General features: G+C 35.9%; 1 protein-coding gene across 9 annotated transcripts in view; it reads right to left on the reverse strand.

Moving 5' to 3' along the window:
• Positions 1-22,042, reverse strand: part of LOC131663661 (glycogenin-1) — an 895,804-nt gene that overhangs the window by 361,831 nt on the left and 511,931 nt on the right. For all 9 annotated transcript variants that reach the window (XM_058934184.1, XM_058934188.1, XM_058934187.1 and 6 more), the window contains 2 exons: positions 4,857-5,031; positions 4,495-4,784 (listed from right to left, as the gene is read on the reverse strand). In XM_058934184.1, the coding sequence (XP_058790167.1) occupies positions 4,495-4,784; positions 4,857-5,031 (465 nt within the window). The remainder of the gene's footprint in view (positions 1-4,494; positions 4,785-4,856; positions 5,032-22,042) is intronic.

The raw sequence follows: 22,042 nt of genomic DNA on the forward strand, positions 1-22,042 counted from the left end.
ACTATGTTAAAAGAATGTTCCGACTTAATCACTGCCTACGACTTTAAAGAAACGACGTAACCAAGAGTGAAAATTTAAAGCGCTCTAAAACATGGTTAAACAAGAAAGTGTAAATTTTGTAATATACCTACCTCATAATAAATCAGCAAAAAAATACATTTTAAATTATCTCCACTCGATTACTTTCTCTCTCTTATCATGATTCGTCAAATTTGTGATTTAGAAGTGGAAAATGAATTTTTGTTTTGTTATTTCATTTCCTGAAAATTTTTTTCTGGTATATTATCTAAAACATAAATTTTCTACTTCCTAATGAACGATATCTCTAGTTGTAATAATCGATTTAAAAAAATTAAATAGTGCTTTTTAAAGTGCAAGCTGTGTTGTTTCCAATTCAGTTTCCAGATTAAGAATAAAATAAAAATTCGCGATAGAAGGAAAGCCCAAAAACTGTAAAAAAAAACAGTGTTTTTTACCCTTTTCGATAAGAATATCTCAAAAACCTAGGGTATGAAGCAATTTTGAGCTCTAATTCAACACACCAAATGTCTTCGGATGCACTATTTCGCATCTTTGATTCTAAAAAGTGTTAGCCTATGAAATCGTTTCAAATATTTATTTTTATGAATTTCACAACTTCTTGATAGATTAGTTGAAAGATCATTTATATGATTCTGTTATACTGTTTTTGCCTAAATCGTAATCAGGAGTTACAAAACCGTTTATTCTGAACTTTTTCCTCGGGAAAATTCGTAATTTAGAAGCAGAGTTTTGAACTTATTGAATTCTAACGAAAATAGATATATTATTTAACGAAGATTTTATATCATTTGTTAGAACATAAGCAATAAAATATAAAATATAAAAGATTCTGCTAATTCTAAATTCATAGCATCTACCGATTGTCGGTTTAGTAGCCTTGAATCATTATTCTAGCAGAAGTAATGAATTTATTTATTACATTTCATAATTAAGCGTATTGTTAAATTAGTTGATCTATATTAACACATTAGATGTAGAATCAGAAGTAAATAATATTTGATAACGCGGGATATTATCACGGAGTAGTTACTGTCAACTATCAATAATCTTAACAATATACTTTTTCAATTCATTATAGTCATTTCTCTGCTTCAGGATGCACTATTATGAACTATAGTACACTTATACGCGTAGCATCGTAGGAAATTTATTGCTATTCTGTTCCTAGTAATAGCTTTCTTTAATGTTTTGAAGTTAGTCGACTGATCTTGCTACGATCAGAAGTCGAAGTAAAAATTAATTTTTTTTAACATCAGGTGGTTGACTCTTGGAAACTGCTTATTAATAATGCCAAAACTAAGCTATACAGTTAGAAAGCTTTAAGATATTAAGTAGAGCATTAATCTATATTCACGACCTCTTCTATACAGGGTGAGTCATTTTAATTTCCCCAGTCTAATAACTTTTGAAACAAGCAAATTACGCAAAAATGTTTCAGAAAAAAGTTGTAGGAGTTCAAGGGGGACGTCTAGGGGTGACTTTGAAATTGACCTTGAGCTTGACCTTGACGGTTTTCTCAAGGTCATTTCTATTTTTTTAATGGAAACCCTTATTTCTGATCTCAGGATCGGAAAGAGCGGGAAATTTTACGTTCAAGTATCTATTTAGTTTTTTTTCATAAGAACATAAACAATATTTCAGTTTTTACTTAAGAAATTGAAGCCGCTTTCAAACATCAAAAGGTTTAACGAGCATCGAAGACCTTTGTCGTACTTCTATTCTCAATGTGAAGCAAAGGTCAAATTCTCTTATTTTTGTTACATTTCGAGGCGAAGCTTTTATCGCATATGACCGTTGTTAAATAAACTTCTAAAGAATAAGGGACTGGCCATGTACTAACGATGCTGATGTTTAAGATCATAAACTTCCTATCTTTAGCACTACCCAGGAACAACGACGTGGACGTAATAGGATTATGTTCCCTCTGGGGTGCTTTATTAACGTGAGTCCCCTTGCCTCTCACGATTCGGGGTGCTTTATTAACGTGAATCCCCTTGCCTCTCACGATTTGGGGTGCTTTATTAATGTGAGTCCCCTTGCCTCTCACAATTCGTGATGAAACTAGAATAAACTTATTTCCTATCGGTTTTGCTCGAAATTATTACCATTTACGTCGATGCATTGCCTGAGCCTCTGTTCGAAGCTTTCAATAGTGCGCAGTAAGATATCTCTAGAGATTTGTCTACATGCAACTCTAATCCTTTCTATCATATTCTCCCTTGTTGTGGGCGCTTCGGCGAACACAGTATTTTTTAAGTATCCCCAAAGGAAGAAATCTGGGGAAGTTAAGTCCGGTGATCGTGCAGGCCAAGCAACTGGACCACCTTTTCCAATCCACCTTTGTTGGAAATTTCTATTTAAAAACTCTCGTACAATTAAAGCGAAATGCGGTCCTGCACCATCCAGTTGTATCCACATTCGACGTCTAGTCTCAAGATCTACGTCTTCAAGTAAAAGTGGGAGATGATCCCTTAAAAGTTCTAAAATAGCATTGCCGTTGACGTTTTCTTCAAAAAAGAATGGCCCGATGAGATGACCATTAACTATTCCACACCATACATTTACACTCCAACGATGTTGATTATCGACTGGTCTGTACCAGTGAGGATTCTGATCAGGCCAATAATGACTGTTGTGACGATTCAATTGGCCAGTACTATGAAACGTAGCTTCATCAGAAAAAAGGACATAATTAAAAAAATTCGGATCCTGCAAAATCATCTGTAGAGCCCACCGACAGAAATTTACTCTGTTTTTCTCATATCATTAGCGTTTAATGCTTGCGTTAAGGTAATATGATACGGATGATATCTATTACTTCTTAAAATTCTAATAACGGTTCTCTGAGGTATTCCTGTTTCTCTCTCTATTTGTCGGCTGCTGATATGAGGATTTAGGTGAAACAATCCTAAGACAACCAAAACCCTAGCATCTCTATCATCATACTCATGTCTTGGTCGACTTCTTCGTAGATGCCCTTGTCGAGCTCTTTCTTCAAGACGATGAATGGTACGGTGATCAGGATGGCACCTTTGTGGGTATCGAATTCGATACAACCTTGACGCTTCACGGTAATTACCTCTACATTCTCCTAAAATCCAAATCATATCAACTATCTCTGTTGGGGTAAAATCAGCCATATTTAAAAGATTTTTTCAAAAAACCTCAATACAAATCAACAAAGGCAAAGATCATAGAAAGATGATATAAATTAAATATTACTGAAAGCAGAGGCAATATTGTCCAAATTAGATTTCATATGATCGATGGCAATAAGAAAGGTCTCTTATTCAAATATGAAGAAATAATGATAGTGATACAATGAACACAAGCATGGTTAAAACAAAAGTAATATTTAAAGCTTTTTCAAAATTGAAATCACGACTGAACGTATTGCGATTACTTTCTAAACGACTTCCAAATGTAATAGATTCTTCATTGAACATGAAATTTATCCTTATGTATTTAACTTTTACTCTTATTTCTTTGCAGAACATCAGATTGATACTGAAATAGTTTCATTAATTTAATAGACTTGTAATAGCAAATTATTAGCAACAACTTCCAATATTTGAAATTTATTAATAATAATCATACAGTCCGGTGAAAAATAAAAAAGGATAGGGAACGGAAACAAGAATAGTCCCGTAAAATTTAAAAAAATTAAATTTAAAAAATTTTAAAATTTAAAAAATTTAAATCCTGTAAAATTTCCTGCTCTTTCCGATTCCGAGGTCAGAAATAAGGGTTCCCAATAAAAAAATAGACTTGACCTTGAGAAAGCCGTCAAGGTCAAGCTCAAGGTCAATTTCAAAGTCACCCCTAGACGTCCCCCTTGAACTCCTACAACTTTTTTCTGAGTCATTTTTTCGTATTTTGCTTACATTGTTCGATTCTTGTTCCAGGATAGTTTTGACCTTAGCATGACCTTAAGGGTTTATTTTGACCCATGTTAAAAGATGTTATCTGGATGTAAAATTTCCCGCTCTTTCCGATTCCGAGGTCAGAAATAGGGGTTCCCAATAAAAAATAGACTTGACCTTGAGAAAGCCGTCAAGGTCAAGCTCAAGGTCAATTTCAAAGTCACCCCTAGATGTCCCCCTTGAACCCCTACAACTTTGGTCTGAAACATTTTTGCGTAATTTGCTTGTTTCAAAAGTTATTAGACTGGGGAAATTAAAATGACTCACCCTGTATATGTAATCGATAAAATAATTACATCACAAATAAAATAAAATAATTATTACATAAAATTATTACATAATATAAACATAGGTATAAAATTATTACATCACAAATCTTTCTCAAAATATGACGTATCTTTCGGCAATAGCTATAGTTGGTTGCATAATCTTGAGAAACGTCTATATATTTATGAATTTTACGTAATAAAATATGATACAATTTGGAATAATGTATAACTAATTATGAAAAATTAAAAAAATAACATACTGTAGAAACGCAGAAAAGTATGAATAAGTTGCAGTAGTACATGTATTGTATATGAAAGGCAGATGTTTTGATATATCCTTATGCGCCCAATCGTCAAAATACATATTTAATAAACCCTGATCAGCACCATCGAATGATCTTTGAACTGAAGCAAATTTTATCAAATCATTAAATGTCTTCTCAGATGGTTTGAATACAAACACTCCCGAGTTAAAACAATCTGGCCAGCCAACATCTGGTGCCGCTGAAAATTCCTCGTAAATAAACAAATCGTCAGAGTTGTTAATTACCTAGATGAAAAAATCAATAATTTTTTATTTATTTCTGTAAGCATAAGTCATTTATATCTTTTTTTTACTTACAAGAGTATCTGCATCTAGGAAAACACATTTTTCATAATCCGTCAGTTTCCAACAGTGCAATTTAGTGAATGTAATACCTAATTCTGGCCTTTGCAGGACATTAAGATTAGCTTCATCTTTCGAATCTAATATATTAACTTCTCGAGTCAACGTAAATACTGCCGATAATTTTACTCTGTAACAGATTGGTTTAAATTACTTATTCAAATAATTTTTTTAAATAATAATATATATTAAAAGTATTTTCATTTCGCAAAATGCTATACAATGAAGAGGTGGAACAGTATTAAGTATTACAAAATTTATTTCGTAATTCGTATTCGTTCTTGTATAATAATAATAAATATTATTTAAAGTTTTGTATTGAAAAAGCTGCAATAATAACTTGTAGTGCCTTTAGTCATAAGCTTTCCACACTCTATCCTATCTCATGTTTAGATTATTTTAACGATATTTTAGGAATCTCCTCAAAATATTATAAAAATAACCTGTTGTTTATAATTATGACCATTATTACAATGTCCATTATAATACACGGTGATTCTGAAATATTCAATGAAACTTATATCACTAGATTCATCTTGAAAAATTATTAAAGATGAAATTATTTAAAAAATTTTTTAATAATTAGGTAATAAGAAAATCAATTTTAAAGAGCAGCCAATCAGCCGATTGATTTAAACAGTAGAACGCGGCTTGGCGAGCGCTGAACGACGAGAGGGCTAACACGCGCGCGCCGCAATCGACTGAAAACGGTGCTCAACTACATTTATGCGCATTATGAATTTCGCTTACTAACTGCAATTTTCAGTGATTCAGTAATTACTTGAATTTACATGAATTATTTTATTCGACATCAATCGAGGAATTATAATAATGAATTATTTATATTACTAAGTAACTCGAAAATACAAGCGTTTATAAAAAACTATGCTGCGTATCGTAAAACAAACTATGCTATTCATAGACAATTTGGAAAAATACGATATTTTTTTCTTTTGTTATTTTCTAATGATTATAAAAATGGTTTAAAACAATTTTTCGATTTAAAACATAATAATTTTCCGTTCTCTTGATGATCTACGTAACTCTCTCTCCCTCTAAACGTAAACGTGTGTACATGCATTTTTGCACTGCTTATTTTCTTGCAGATAGTAAAATAGTCTATTACATAATACAAGAATATTATAAAATTTATTTCAGAACAATCTTGTAATACGATATAGTATATTTCCGTATTAGTGCAAGAAAGTGATTTGAGTACGAGGGTGAAATCATTTTTTCTACTGTATGAGGCGAGATTTGATGCGACCTTGCTTTCTCAAACATATGTAAATCAAGTCCTCGACACATAGTATTGAATAAATACAAGAGCAGTACTGCTAACCAATATCACATTAAAGTGGAAACATGAAAATCGTACAAGTATAGCGTAATATACTTCATTCACGCGTATGAAGTCTTGTGTGAAAAATTTTACTAGAATAGAGTCCGTCGCGTTTAAAAAATGTGTTCATCGTATCAATTCTATGGTGTAAATTGTTAGCGACTAACTAACATTACAACTTTTATTCTTGATACAGCTGAGTTAATAAGGACAATTGACAAAAATAAATCGGTTCAATGTTTACATAAAATGTACTATGTTTAATTTTAACAAAAATCCATGAAAAAAGCCGAGTAAAATAAATATCAATGTAGCATAATGAGTAAATACGAGAAAATAATAGAAACATTTGTAACAGATTTGACAGGCTGATACCTATTATTAAAGGGGGAGGAAAGAGAGGTGCTTTCGCTCTACATGCAATCGAAAAGTAAGCGAGTAAATAAACCACAATTAATAGTTTCAAAATGACAAAACCTTTTCTTACACTACAATCAACTGAGCGCTTAAACTAATCAAAACTAAACTTATCAATTGAACACATATTACATTATATACGCTAATTAAACAACAAACACGACTTATTCTAATATAAAAATCCGCATGAAATAGCTGGCAAGTGAACGCCTGGTTACTTAACTATATAGTAAATCACGCAAATATAAATACCGATAAAGAGTCAAACAAAGGTAGTCGGCGAGTGATCACCAGGCTACCTACACGTTCACGCGGCTGCACATCACTGTGAGAGAGAGAAAAACTGGGAAAGAGATGACCTGATCTTTTATTTCCTCCTCGATGATCTCCATGAGGTGAAGGTGACAATGGCAGAACAGGCCGATCGTCAAGTTTCTCACTGCTGATGATACTGCGTGCGTAGGTGGTGCTCACGATGACGGACGGTGAGGGCACGGGGCCACGCAGAATGGAAGACAGACAAACCTCTTATCGCAGGAAAACCACCGAGATAACCGGAAGTGTGAGCTAATTTTCTTGGTCGACTAACCTGGATTACTAGCTGATGCTGAGTGACGCAACGCAATACTCCTGCACAGCCTCGTGGACTATCCCTACTTAGCCCAGTTTTTAGGCGCGCATTGCCCGCATGCCTATATCCGTATAGTGCGTGCTCAAGCGCACTCTCTCTCTCTCTTTCTCTCTCTCTCTTCTTCTTCAGCAACAGTGTCTCTTCTCGTTTTCCTTAGGCTATCTCGGCCGAGCCTGGCGATTTATGGCGGCTAAAAAAAAGAGGTACAGTATTAGGCGCATGAAAAAAAAGGTGGGTCCTATGATGACCACTGAGCCTGGCCGAGAAAAAAGAAGAGAGGCAGAAGGACCGATGAGAAATAGGCTACTGACCACTCTCGTCATACATTAATAAAATTTCGAATTCTATGTAAAAGACTAATAAATTACAAGCAACGTAACTTCACATTATTTATCATAACTAATTGTCAAAACGAAGACTAACGGTTAGTGTACTACATTTACTTGCATCAACATGTTCTCCTTCGTGTTGTGGAAGTCATGTGACCTAACAGAATATAGTGTTGTAACGTCAAAGAACGTGAGAAGCATCGGTAAAAAATATAAAGCAAAATTCAGGTGAAAATGGCTGGACATCGATCTGGTGGCATTGAACGGTAAGTAAATACAAACACACTCGTGTATAATACGTAGAACACACAAGCTTGCAAGCTCACAAATATCCACGCACCCGCGTAAGCTCACATGCGCATGAATCTCATAGATATATTATTAAAAAAGTAATACTAACGGGGAGATATTCTTAAATAGTATATTAATGAAGGAGTTTGCTGGAGTGGAACTCGGAAACGGCAAGGTACTATGGCGTAAGCATATACATACGAACATACATCAAAAATATACATGTACAGCTCTGACAGATGCACAGGCTCGCCCGCTCATTTTCGCACGCTTACAAGATTCTACACGTTCACGCACGATTGCAAGCTCATACACACGCGTATACACCGCCACGCAGACTTGCACATACACTTAGGCAAACATACATTCATGCACACACTTACCCATTTAACTGATAATAACAAAATAATATTTATTATTTGATGGAATATATTATCATTATAGGTATGGCTTTGCGATGGCTCCGCGGTTTATGTTGTCCAAATTGAATCTGACAATATAATCGCAAAATATCAAAACAACAGCCAAAAATTGGTAACCAAATTGATACTCACACACATACACACACACACACACACACACACAACTCTTGATAAAAAAGAAAGAGCTTCGTCGTATGACACCAATCGGAAAAGTCAGTACGCTGGCCATTTCTAAAGAGAGTCACGACGGAGTACTGGGTAAAAATTGATATCTTATAAAATAATATAATAAACATTATTCTTCCTTTTCCTGTGTTCCAGAGTTGGCCAACCAAAAAGTGAATGACGAGGAAAAGATGTTAGAAGTAAGGTATAGGCTTGTGTTAACCCGATTATGTGATATGCGATTATGCGATAATTTACGACGTAATAAAAACTAGCAAATACCAAAAACCATTTGTTTCATAAAGATTTTCTATTTTATCAATAATAAACATGAACATAAAATTCTTAATAAAACAAAAATAACAAAAGAAACAATATCTTCGCATTTATTGCAGCTCCTAGCATGGAGCACATTTTTTCGTAGTATACACTACAAATAAGAAAAGTTTTATTTATTTAAAATAGACTTTTATGAATTTTCTATGATTCTGTGAGTTCTCCACGACTTTTTTACAATTTTTTATGATTTTTCAACAACTTTTTACAACTTTTTGGAGGGAAACAAAAACAATTTTTTTCTATTTATAACAAATTTTTGATTAACAACAAAAAATGTACAGAAAATTTGAGTAGAACACAGAACAATTATTAATAACAACAAACACAGACGAACAATTACTTATAAGAACAAACACAGCAATTATTTATAAAAATTAACACAAAACAATTACTTATAACAATAAACACAACAATTATTTACATATACATTATAACGGGGTTTTGACCCAGCGCGGGTCACTCGTTATATAATTTACGAGGGAATTAGAAACAGCTCGGTGTGGGCCTCGTAATAGGCTGCGCAAAGCCTAACCCACCAGCAACAGGAACGTCGTGGTGCAGCGTCTGTTACCTTGGCCCGCAGAGAGCGTCGTGTAGTCCTATGGGCGCTTTGGAGCGATCACGAAATTCAGGTGCGAAAGCCGGACGGAACGGGATTGTTTACGATAGGTAAAAATTGAGTTTACTACAGAGAATAGTACAAAGTTAGTACGCAGCGTAAGCGGGAGAGAGAGCGGCGAAAAGCTAGCGAGAGAGACACGTATTCGAGGTGGTACTTACAATGACGTCTCGGAGTCAGCCCTGGAGACGGTGTTCTCGGCCTCGCACGTGGTCCGCGAGGACGCGCAGTACGCAACTCGAATGCGGTCAAAAGGCGGGCGACTTTGAAGGCTCGCACGCATAGTCGCTGGAATTAGCTCGGCAAAACACAGGGCAATCTCGGCACCAAATCTCACACCGAGTGGGCACTCGCGTACTCGCCAGAAACACCAAGGAAATAGTCGCAGATCACAAAAGGTCGCAAGCATGTATATCCGCTCGTCACACGTCCACGTGCTTCGAAGTCGCCGGTACAAGAGAGAGTTCTTATCGCAGGGCTTTCTCCTGCCCCACTCTCCTACTCGCGCGCGTCGCGCCGGCCTCCCGAATTCTCTCTCTCTCTCTCTAGCTCGCCCTCTATTAGCGCTCTCTCTAATTTACCTTTGGCTGCCATACAAGTGAGATAATTATATGACAAATATATATATACAGGGTGACCCATTTTAATCGCTACACCTGGATTTTTCGAATTCCAAGACAGATAGGAAAAAATGGTTCAGACAAAAGTTGTAGGGGACGAAAGGGGCCAACAATGGTTCTATCAAATTTGACCTTGAACTTGACCTTAAAGGTTATTTCAAGGTCAAGTGGTTTTTTTGAATAGGAACACCTATTTTTGACCCCGGATTCGGAAAGAGCGGAAAATTTCACGTTCAAAACCATATTGAGACATTTTACTCACGGTCATTTCAAGGTCAAATCACTGTCAAACTCCGAAAAATCCATTTTAAGTCGTTTTTCCACGAGTCACAGGCTTAAGTGGTTCAAATTGATCGTTGATTTAAAACAGAAACCCATACACCCAAAACTTTCACATCCTAGTAAACAAAAATCGAACTTGCATATCCGAACCCCATTCTCTTCATAGCCTCACATGCTAAACTGTTACACCAGACATCCCCCAGTCCCACACATCTCTATCCCATGTATGATGTTTGTTTAACGGAAACTTCATGATCAATGAAGCTTCTGTTGTAAATGTGTCAACCTTACGTTTAGAACTACCCAGGAACAACGACGTGGACGTAGTAAGGACTGTTTCTTTTGGGGTGCTTGAGTGAGCCCCCATGCCTCTCACTGTTCGGGATGCTTGATTTAACTGAGTCCCCGTGCTTCTCACTGTTCAGGGTGCTTGATTTAAGCGAGTCCCCGTGCCTCTCACTGTTCAGGGTGCTTAATTAAAGTGAGTCCCTTCGCCTCTCACTGTTCGGGGTGCTTGATTTAAGTGAGTCCCGTGCCTCTCACTGTTCAGGGTGCTTGATTTAAGTGAGTCTCCGTGCCTCTCACTGTTCGAGGTGCTTGATTTAAGTGAGTCCCTTCGCCTCTCACTTATGTGTTTATCTAGCCTCGAAGCAAATGTTCGAAATTACGACCATTTGCTTCCAGGCACACAGTCAAACGCCTTTGGAAGTGTCGAACGGTGTTTAGCAAAGTTTGCCTTGGAATGGCATCGCAAGCTCGACGAATTCTGTCCATCATGTCTAATCTTGTGGTGGGCCTTTCCGCAAAAACGGCATTTTTTAAGTACCCCCCATAAGTAAAAATCTGGTGATGTAAGCTCGGGTGAGCAAGCAGGCCATTCAACCGGACCACCTCGACCAATCCATCTGTTACCGTACTGATTATTCAAAAAAGTCCTGACAATTCGACAATTGTCGTCGTCGTCATCATTGTTATCGTCATCGTTGCCATTTTCTCCATCTAAACATTGCTGGAAATGTTCGTCATTCTTTTGAATATATATAGCGTAGTGCTAAGCCTGACGTTTCGCGTTGATCTCTCGATGAGGTCTGGATTGAGATGATCGGCGAAGTCCTCTATTCGTAGACGCAATTCATCGATTTTAAGAAGGTACATCGCCATGGTCAATTTTCTTCTTTGAAAATCCCTACAACAAGAAATCACAAAGATTACAATCTGGGGATCTTGCTGGCCATTCAATTAGACCATTACGACCATTCCAGCGTCCAGGATAGATATGTACCCAATTCCCATGATACCAATTATAACACTCACAAATTGGATGGTATGTTACGTGTTATGTGTGCGAGTAGCGTGCGAGAGTTTATGTGTGTGAGATTGAATATACTGTATTCGTATCTGTGTGCATACCCACAGGTGCGTGCGTACGTGTATATGTATTAAGTATGTACGTGTGTATGAGCGTATTGTATAATGTGTGTGTGTGCGTTTATTGCATGCATGTGTATTCGTATATTACAGGGGTGTTTTATGTATGTGTGTGTGTGTTGCATATCTTTGTCTGTATGTATATAACATTCTTTAAAAATAAAAAAGTTATAGTTAAGGAGATTTTACCTTGTCGGATCATATTAGGATTTTCGTAATCCCACGAGTGTTCATTATGTTGATTGAATATTCGAATCTTCCATAAGTCGACTCATCCGTCCATGAAATTTTGTTCAAGATACACTCATGGGTTTTAATTTCATCCAACAACCATCTACTATAGGCTACACGTCGTTTAGCATCGCTATCAACTTTAATTATATTTAAATGCGTGTAAACGGAGTACTAACAATGTAGCATGTGTATATGTATATGAGTGTGTGCGTGTGAGTGTGTATGTGTTTTGTGAATGTGGGTGAAATGCGCACGTGTGAATGTGCGATGACTCAATAAAAATATCAAAATTTACCAAGGTTCTGAACACGCCTATAATGGTAAGAATGTTATCCGTCGTCTTTCATGATACGCTGTGCCATGTTGTACGAGCATCTCATACCAAAATTTTCCTGTATTTTACGGGCAATGTTGCGCAAGCTGTTAGTTGGGTCCCGGTCAAAAGCTTTGATTACTGGATCGTGAACAGCATCAAGTATATGAGTGAATCTTCAGAACCTTTGATTTTCGAGGATCTGGGTACAAAAACTATTAACTAAAACCTTTTGTATATATGTAACAACGGATTCATAATAAATTAAGGATACAAAACAGGGTCCTACATAGTTTTTTCAATTATACTCGATAGCCGACCCGTAAAATATTCGTAAAGTTCGATTTTTTAAATAATGTATAAGAGAAGTAGTGGTGATGTCTAATTTATTAACTTCATTAAATGGATAAGTCTTCACGAATCAACACGAAAATTTTTTTTTAGGATCTCATTGACATCTACTTTAAGGCTGTATATGTTAGAATAGTGTGCCTTTCACGAATAACGAAATAAAAATGAAAATTCATAAGGAACTACTTTTTCATAAAATTTGATAATTGCAACAATTTATAATTTTGCCGAAATAAGTTTTGAGAAAAGGTATTGCAACTAATATTACTCTGTTGTGTTTGAATAACGGAACTCAATTACGTTTGGCGCTAAGGTGTGCCACCTTCCATTCAAAAGTTACGCTAATCCAAAGTTTCCTTATTCCCGCGCCCCTCGCCTTTAAAATTTTCATTTTTGAGTAGCACACGGCAGGTTCTTATCGAACGCGCTTGTACTCAACAGCTCTTTTATTTTTAGTAAAAGATAAACAGTTCTGGTATGACTTACGTTTAGATTCGTATAAACGTTCAGGATATAGGCTGAACAAGTAGTGAAAATTTCTATAATATTCATTCAACCACGAATTAAATTATTTATCGTGCTAATTCAAGGAAAAAAACATGATAAGTCTATCTATAACTCTAGAGGTTTGCTGCAGGCTTATCAACGTGTAATCCAACTATGTACATGCGTGAGAATGTGGTAATTTCACATTTAGAATAGTATTTCAGATCGATGAAATGTCATTGATGGTGAGGTATTAGATTCGGTGTTTTCGTGATTAAATTTGTGAATGTGAATTGAGTGCTAAAACATGGAATCACCGAAGATTGATAAAGCCGCATCAAAAAGACTTGCAATGCGACAAAAGCGACAAATTGCTGCTGAGAAGAAAGCTAAGAAAACACTGAAACTAGAAGAGTTTAATAGAAACAAACAGTTGAATACACAACTACGTACTCGGTAGGCAACATAGTTAAAAACGTTTACAAGCTTTACAATTATTCGATTATGTTTAGATGTGATGTGAATTTGTGTATGTGAATTTTATAGGGATATGCAAGGTGCCAGCTCAAACAGTTTCGTGGCTGATGCTTCGCGTTCATCTACAACGCCCACAGAAGTCACTAATGACAGTTTTCACTCTAGTCTACGGAAGAGTGCCCGATTGCGTGATAACATCGCACCCACATACTTCATTTACAGAAAGCGAAAATCGATGGAAGCAGTTGAATCAGAAGAAGTCGATGACGAATGGGAAATGAGAAATGATAGTTTGAACACTGACAATCATAAAAGTCGTAAAAGAAAGAAAATTTTTGAACCTTTGAGTGATGTGAGTTCAGTAGGAAAAACAACGACGTCTACAGATTTTATTGAGATGGATGATCATCAATTTTCTACAAATGGAAACGATTCAGTTCTTTCATCAAACGACGAAAGTTCTTCGGAGATGCAGAACGAGAATGAGACTGACAAAAATAGAGTATACAGTAGCAACAGAGATAGAAAGAAAGTTCACAGCTTGAGTAAATCATTAGCTTTTGCAAAAAAAAGAGAAAGGAAACTTCGCAGGCTTTATGCAAATGCCCTTGATGTCATCGAAAATCAGAAAATGGAGCTGAAGCGAACAAAAAATAAATTGTATAAAGCTGTATCTAAAAATACAAGTGAAGATATTCACTTACAAAAAGTAAAAGAAATAGAGAAGATAGGTAAAAAGGAGATAAGAAACTCTTTGTTGTTTGGAGAAGTGTTAAAAGCACAATTGATAGAAAATAAACGCAAACTGAAAAATGAATGTGAAAGGTCAATCTATGGGCAAGTGCTTTCAGGAAAATTGATTAAAAAATATCATTTTGCTAATAATAGGATGAAAAAAATTAACAGTGGGTACTTTCTACGTAAATTTGCTGACAGAATAGACATTACTTTCTCGCGATCGACTACTAAAAAGAAGGCTATGACAAAGAAAATCAAGGAAGCAATTCGAAAATTTCTAGAAAAAGATGAGAATTCTACAGTTTGTCCTGGAATTAAAGATGTTATTAAGAGGGGTGGAATAATTAAAAGGAAACGATATTTGGCTGATAGTTTAGGAAATTTACATAAAAAATATCTGAGGGAGGAAACATTTAATATTTCAAGGGCAACGTTTTTCAAATATAAACCATTCTGGATTTCGCACAAAAAGCTTTCAGCTCGTGATACTTGTTTATGCACAAAACATGCCAATTTCAAATTCATTTTTCAGAAACTGTGCTACCATAGGATTATAACGACTGAAAACATTCAATCATTCATTAAGCATTAACTTGTGATCCAAATAATAAAGCATGCATGTACAGGGAGTGTCCAAGTTGTAGACATAGGAGAGTGAAAGAGGTAAAAAATAGTCTGGACTCATATTATTTTAAATGGATCACTCAAAAAGAAAATAGAATTGGTGCAAAAAATAAAATATTCAATGTCACTGTTACAACTAAAATTAAAGTTAAATGTACTATTACAAAAATGATTGAAGACATTAATGCATTAACAGCTCCATTTTTTAAACATGTTTATGATACATGGCACCAACTGAATTTTTTTGAAAAGAATAAAATGCAATTGAAACCTGGTGAAGCTCAAATAGTTATGGACTTTTCTGAGAATTACGTATGTAAATATGCTAATGAAATTCAATCTGTACATTTCGGTGCGTCTAAAAAACAAGTATCATTGCATACTGGTGTAATTTATTATAAAATTTTTCCATCTAATGAGCTGAGAAGGATTTCATTCTCTACAGTTTCCGATTGTTTAAGACACGACGCAGCAGCTATCTGGGCGCATTTACGCCCGATTCTCAAACTCATTGAAACACTTGTTCCTGATTGGAAAGTTATCCATTTTCGCAGCGACGGTCCAACAACCCAGTACAAGAATAAAACAAACTTCTACTTATTTCAATATCACTGTTCGAAAATGGGACTTTATCTTGCTTCGTGGAATTTCTCTTCTCCAGGGCACGGAAAAAGTAGCGCTGATGCTATTGGTGGGTCAGTGAAAGGACTCTGTGACCAATATGTTTTAGGTGGAAATGATATCACATCTGCGAAAAATTTCAAAACAGCAGTTCGATCCAAATCAAATAATATTAATATTTTTTTGGTTTCACAATTGGATATGGAAAATATTGATAAGATTGTGAAAAAGGATTTGAAACCAGCACCGAACTCAAACAAAATTTTTCAGCTGCTATGGAGTAAAGAAAAATCGAAAAAGTTATATTTAATTTACTTGTCTTGCAATGAATGTTTCGATAGTTCACCATGTTCACATTACTCATTGAAACCCTTTAGCTGGGATATGTATGTTACGAAAAAAATAAGAGGTATTCAAAAACATGTTTCGAAGAAAATACTGTAAAATAAACAAATAAAAAAACTTGTTCTACGATGTGATGGAAAAAAAATAGCGAAGAGATACTTTCTGTGATTACAGTACCTGTGATTAAACTAGTATTTATGCTAAATAAAAATAGATAGTTAATTGATTCAAACGTATAAAAATGTTATTTACAGAGTGTTATTACATAGGAAAAGGAATCGTTTTTCTGTATTGATGACTAATGTAATTAGAGAAAAATATTGTTGCGAATGTCTTTATACTTATTTTCTTGTATTTGTAAATTTGTGAATTAAATGATTCATAGCGTCATAAGATTTGCGACATTGATTTATTGAATATTCCTAAACTACCTTTTTTTTATAAAAATAACTCTGAACCTGATATAAAACAATACCAGCTTTGGATCAGCAACGCCAAATCCATAAGGATAACCCTATCCGTTTCTAGCAATCATTTTTTGCTTATGTATATTATTAAAATTTAACGAGTACAGTAATTAATTTTTGACGTGCAATTTCTGAAATAAGTCTTTTAAAAAATTGGGGGCCCTTATATTTCTTTGTTATTAATTATCTAAATAAGCATTTAAGCCTATTAAAATTCATGTGCCTTCAAAAAAAAAAAATTTTTTTTCCTGAGTATAAATTCAAAGATTTCCTAGATTTACTCATATCTCTTGCACGTCCACCGTCAGGATTTTACACGGTCGTGCTCCCTGTGTCGCATAACCTCCACCCCGTCGCAGCAATAGTTTTAGGTGTGGGCATATTTTGCCTAAGACCATCAAAACGACGACGGTATTCTTGAGCTACCTGCTCGTGATTGTCTTCTACCCAACCAGGACATAATACCATATCAACATACTCCATGGCGGTATATTGTACGAGCATCATGACCACGGATATTAACACGATCACGCGATAAATTAATAAATGACAACAAAAAATGGTTTGAACAAATGAATAATAAAGAGAAACTAGATATAATTATGAGTTCTAGCAGCATTATTCAATTATTTTTTAAAGTAACAAAGATTTTTCGAATTTTAATATATTAGTATTGATACTACGTTAGATAAGAATTCAAAATGTTGAGCTAAATAATATAATCCATGTAAAAACTAGGTAAACTATCTTTTTCAGAGTAATCTCTACTTAAAAAATGTTTCACTTACCTTTAATGCTGTAATTGTGCTTATTAACACACCCATATCAAGAATAAAGAAAGTTATAATTTTAGTTAGTCGTTCATAATTCACACCATAAAATTAATAGATTGCAAACATTTTTAAAACACGATGAACTCTGTTCTAGTAAAATTTTTCACACAACAAGACTTTGTACGTGTGAGTGAAGTATGGTATACTTGTACAATTTTTATCTTGCTAGTTAAATGTGATATTTGTTATACTGCTTTTGGATTTTTTAAATACTCCCTGCACGAGGACATGGTTTACGCACGCATGAAAAAGCAAGCGCGCTTCAAATCTCGTCTTGTACAGTGAAATTAATCACGATAGAGACTGCAATGAAGTTGGTGGCATGTGAAAGGATAGGTTATGACTCGGATCAGAGAAAAGATTTAATTACATTCTTAAACTTTATTTCACTTCCAAATACTTTACTCGGTGCGATAATTCAAAACGGTGTGTGAATAGCATGATGGATTTTCAGATTTCCATTTTTCTACAATTGTTGCTGAAATGCGGGAACAGATTCATGCGTTTTAAATTTCAAAATTACAGCGGACAACGGTAAATGAGCAGTGGCTTAAACCGGTTAGTTCACTAATTAATACATTAACTTACAGTGGCACTTTACCTTCCTCAATTCTGTCAGGTCCTCGTAATAAAAAAAAATTTTGTGGTTAAGCTCAGCAGAAATGAAATCGAAAGCACCTGCACTCAACTAGGTGAAAATAGGCAAAATAGACGAATACTCGGGTTGTCTTCTCAAAAATGTCTATGGCTCCACTTTTGTTTGAGAAGACAAATTGTCATGGTTAAAATTTAATAATTTAGATGTTTGATACACTATAATTACTCTCTAATTTAGCGGTATTTTATTTCTCTTTACTCCTATTTACTCTGCTAATACATTTCGCCTCTTGTTTTATGGTTACTTCCATCTCAGCGTATGTCGGTGATAAAGACAATAATCGATTTTTAAAAGCCACTCTTTTACTGACCTAAATCTCGATGACATCAGGGACATATTTCCGTATTTTCGTTAAAATTAATCGAATTGATGTCTGTATTATCAGTTTTCCTATTTGATGATTACCCATACATCGCCTGATCACTTTATCCGGAAATTATACAATATTATCAGTTCGGTTTACTTGTATTATTCTACCTTAGATATAAATTCGTGTACATAAGTGGATTTCATTTGATATATGTTATTTTAGCAATTCATTGCTTATCCGATATAGTTATCTCATATATATGAGGTATATATGAGAATATATATCTCCTACATAGAGAGCAATCGAACATATATATTTTGTCGTGTTCATATTCATTCACGCAGTTTTTATTGACGTATCCGATCTACGTTCATATCTTCGTGCGGAGAGATTCAGGCGACCTCTAGAGGATACAAACGTCACCAACAAATCTTGACCTTCTCATCAGTAGCTCATCATAGCAGATATTGATAAAACGCCTTAGTTCCTGGGCAACGTGTATTTGTTTACAACGACTTTTTTGCGGTCGTCGCAATTTGTTTATTGCTAAAATGGCACAACGAACCGAACAGCAAATTTGCATAAAATTTTACCTTAATCTTGGTAAAAATTATGTGGAAACTATTGAAATGTTGCAAAAGGCCTTGAAAGATGAGTGTATGGGTAAAGCACATATAAAAGAGTGGTATAGGTAGTTCAAAAGTGGCCGCACATCTGTTGACAGTGATTCTCATTCTGGTCAATTTTTCGATTTATAAGAGCGTTGTAAATCACAAATATGCTCCTACAGGCCAGAAAATCAACAAAGAGTACTACATTGATGTAGTACTCGTTTTTAAAAAGATTGCGTGATGCAATCAAGAGAAAAGGACCACAACTTTGAGAAACCGGTGAGCAGCTTCTTCATCATGACAATGGTTCAGTACCCGCATTAAATATTGTGCAGCAGTATTTAATGAAATACAATGTTACGCAGCTTCATCAGCCTCCATATAGTTCCCTGCGAATTTTGGCTATTTCCTCGATTGAAAATGCCACTTAAGGGATATCGATTAGACGATAAACAGACTGTAACAACTAATGTGACGAATGCACTAAAGGTGATTCCGAAGTCTGATTTTTGAAAGTGCTTTAATTTTATGAAAATATTGATATGAGCGTCTTATTCAATCAAATAGGGACTACTTAGAAGAATACCATACCCTGGACGACGAAGATTAAATCAAGCGCCGAGAAATCGAGGTACTTGGATATATCATACTTTTGGACCAGACCTCATACATACTACGGGGGGGGGGGGTCAATCAGTCTTTATAAAAAGAAGGAAAAAAAAGTTTTGCGTATGTAATTTTTTTTTATTTTTCAATAAAAGTTTCCTTGAAGGTTCGATACATTTTATTAAACGGCCTTCCAGATTTTTTAAGCCATCAGAAAAATCTGATTCCTGAAAACCCTCAAAATAGGCATTTATTTCGGCGATGACTTCTTCATTTGACGTGAATCATTGTCCGGCAAGCCATTTTTTGAGGTTATAAGGTTATATTATAACGGGGTTTTGGCTAACCCGCCGTTACAATCGAGAGGATAGATTAGTTGACAGCTCGGCTTAATAAATAGCTAATGCCACAAGGCTAGTGGACTGGCACATGTGTGGCCAAGCCTTTTAACCGGCCACGATATCAAGTAGCCTCGTGGCCCGCGTAGAGCGTCGCAGGCAGCAGTGGCTGAAAAGCGCGAAAAGTAGTGATGAGCGCAGAGAATTCGCCAAGGAGTGGGAATGAGAGTCGGGCGCATAGTCAAAGAAACGCAGAGAATAAGAAGGATAAGAATAATTTATATAAAGCATCAAAGAGAAAGCGTACAGAGTAGTAAATCGGTAAAGAGAGAGAGAAGCGAGCAAGCAAGCAAGAGAGAGCTAATCGAGTCGGTACTTACAATGAGGCGACAATGGCCAGGCCCTCCGTACAATAAACGCTCGCTCGCTGAACAGCGTTCCCGGACGCCGGTTGCAGTGGTGACAAAGTGTGGGGCAACCTAGCGTTATGCCCCTGCACACACACACTGTCTTGTGAAAATGCCACACCACTTCACGCGCTCGCGAATAAGTTCAGGCAACGCCAGATCGAAAGTCCGAGTACGCAAAAAAAAAGACGAAGGATCGCTGAACAACGGCAACGGCCGAAGCAAAGAAAAACCTATCCAGCGCGCGCCCCAAAACACGTGTCGCCCGCGTTACGTCCGCCAGTCAATTCGCCTCCGAGGCGTCCCCACTCTTTCGTCACGCTTTGCGGCAGCGCGACCACACACACATACACGCGAACGCGACTCTCTCTGCCTATAGGCTCGTTAATAGACATAGCGCGCTATCTCTCCTCGTACTTCGGCGTTGTCGGCTGCTGCAGGCTGCTGTATAATATAATATGAATCTGAATATAGTATAAGTATAAGAATTATGTATATGCATGTGTGGGAAGAGAGAGACATAACGAATGAATTAAATTCGTTATAATATTATATATAGGAAATAAGAAAAAGTCACTGGAAGCCAAATCAGGTGAATATGGTGGATGGTTAATTAATTCGAACTTTAAATCATTAATTTTTGCTATCAAAACTGCACACGTGTGAACTCGAGCATTGTCTTGAAGAAAGAGGCATTTTTTTTTTATTCAAGTGAGGACGTTTTTCTCTGATTTTTTCTTTCAGCTAACCTAATAATAACGCATTATACTGTCCAGTAATAGTCTCTCTTTTCCAAGTAATCGATATAGATGATTCCATACGCATCCCAGAAAACCGTAGCCACAATCTTGCCAGCTGACTTTACTGTCTTTGCCTTCGTTGGAGCTAGTTCTCCTGCCGTAATCCATTGTTTGGACTGTTCTTTGGTTTCAGAAGTGTAGTGGTGTACCCATGTTTCGTCTACAGTTACAAGTCGACGCCAAAAGTCTTCCGGATTACAACGTATGAGTGCCAAAAGAGCCTCAGAGGTGACCACGCGGGTTCGTTTGTTTTCAACAGTTAGCAAACGCGGCACCCATCTTGCTGATATTTTTTTCATCCCCAATTTTTTATGCAAAATTGAAATGATTGTATCCTTTGATACCCCTGTAGCCTCAACTAATTCTCGCAATTTTAATCTTCTATCACTCAACACCATATCATGGATTTTGTTGACCATTTCGGGCGTATTCACTTCTACGGGGCATCCTGAACGAGGTTCATCTTTTGTTGTTGTACGGCCGCGTTTAAATTCATTTACCCAGTTATAATCAGTCTTAAACACAGGGGCAGACTTGTCATGAACGGCGTTCAACTCAACTGGGATTTCTTTTGGTGTAAGGCCTTTCAAATGAAAATGTTTTATCACCGCTCGAAACTCTGTTTTTTCCATTTTTCAAATAAACCAATTACTTTTTGTTGAAAAAAAGTCGTTTTTTTTGCTCACAAAAAAAACGACTTAATGAATCGAGCTGAAACTTTGTACGATATCTAGTCATTAGTATTGCTTGCCAAAAACATCATAATTTAAGCTTGACGAGCACTATCTCTTGGATTTTGTAAAGAATTATTGACCCCGTCTCGTATTACGCGTGGTTGATTAGTAGTGCCAATGTACATTTTGTTTCGATTCACAATACTTCCTGTGTTCCATTCATTTTATTCGGTGAACGATTGTTCTATTGTAGAGTCAATTTAATGTAGTACCACTGCATGCGACCCTGTAGAGTAACTCACTATCTGTTTCGGTCGTGCGCACTTTCAATCGAATTGTTCTATCTCGTTCTCGTATCGTCGG

Source organism: Phymastichus coffea, unplaced genomic scaffold, assembly GCF_024137745.1.
Source record: "Phymastichus coffea isolate CEN01 unplaced genomic scaffold, Cenicafe_Pcof_1.1 PCOF00037, whole genome shotgun sequence".
Lineage (NCBI taxonomy): Eukaryota > Metazoa > Arthropoda > Insecta > Hymenoptera > Eulophidae > Phymastichus > Phymastichus coffea.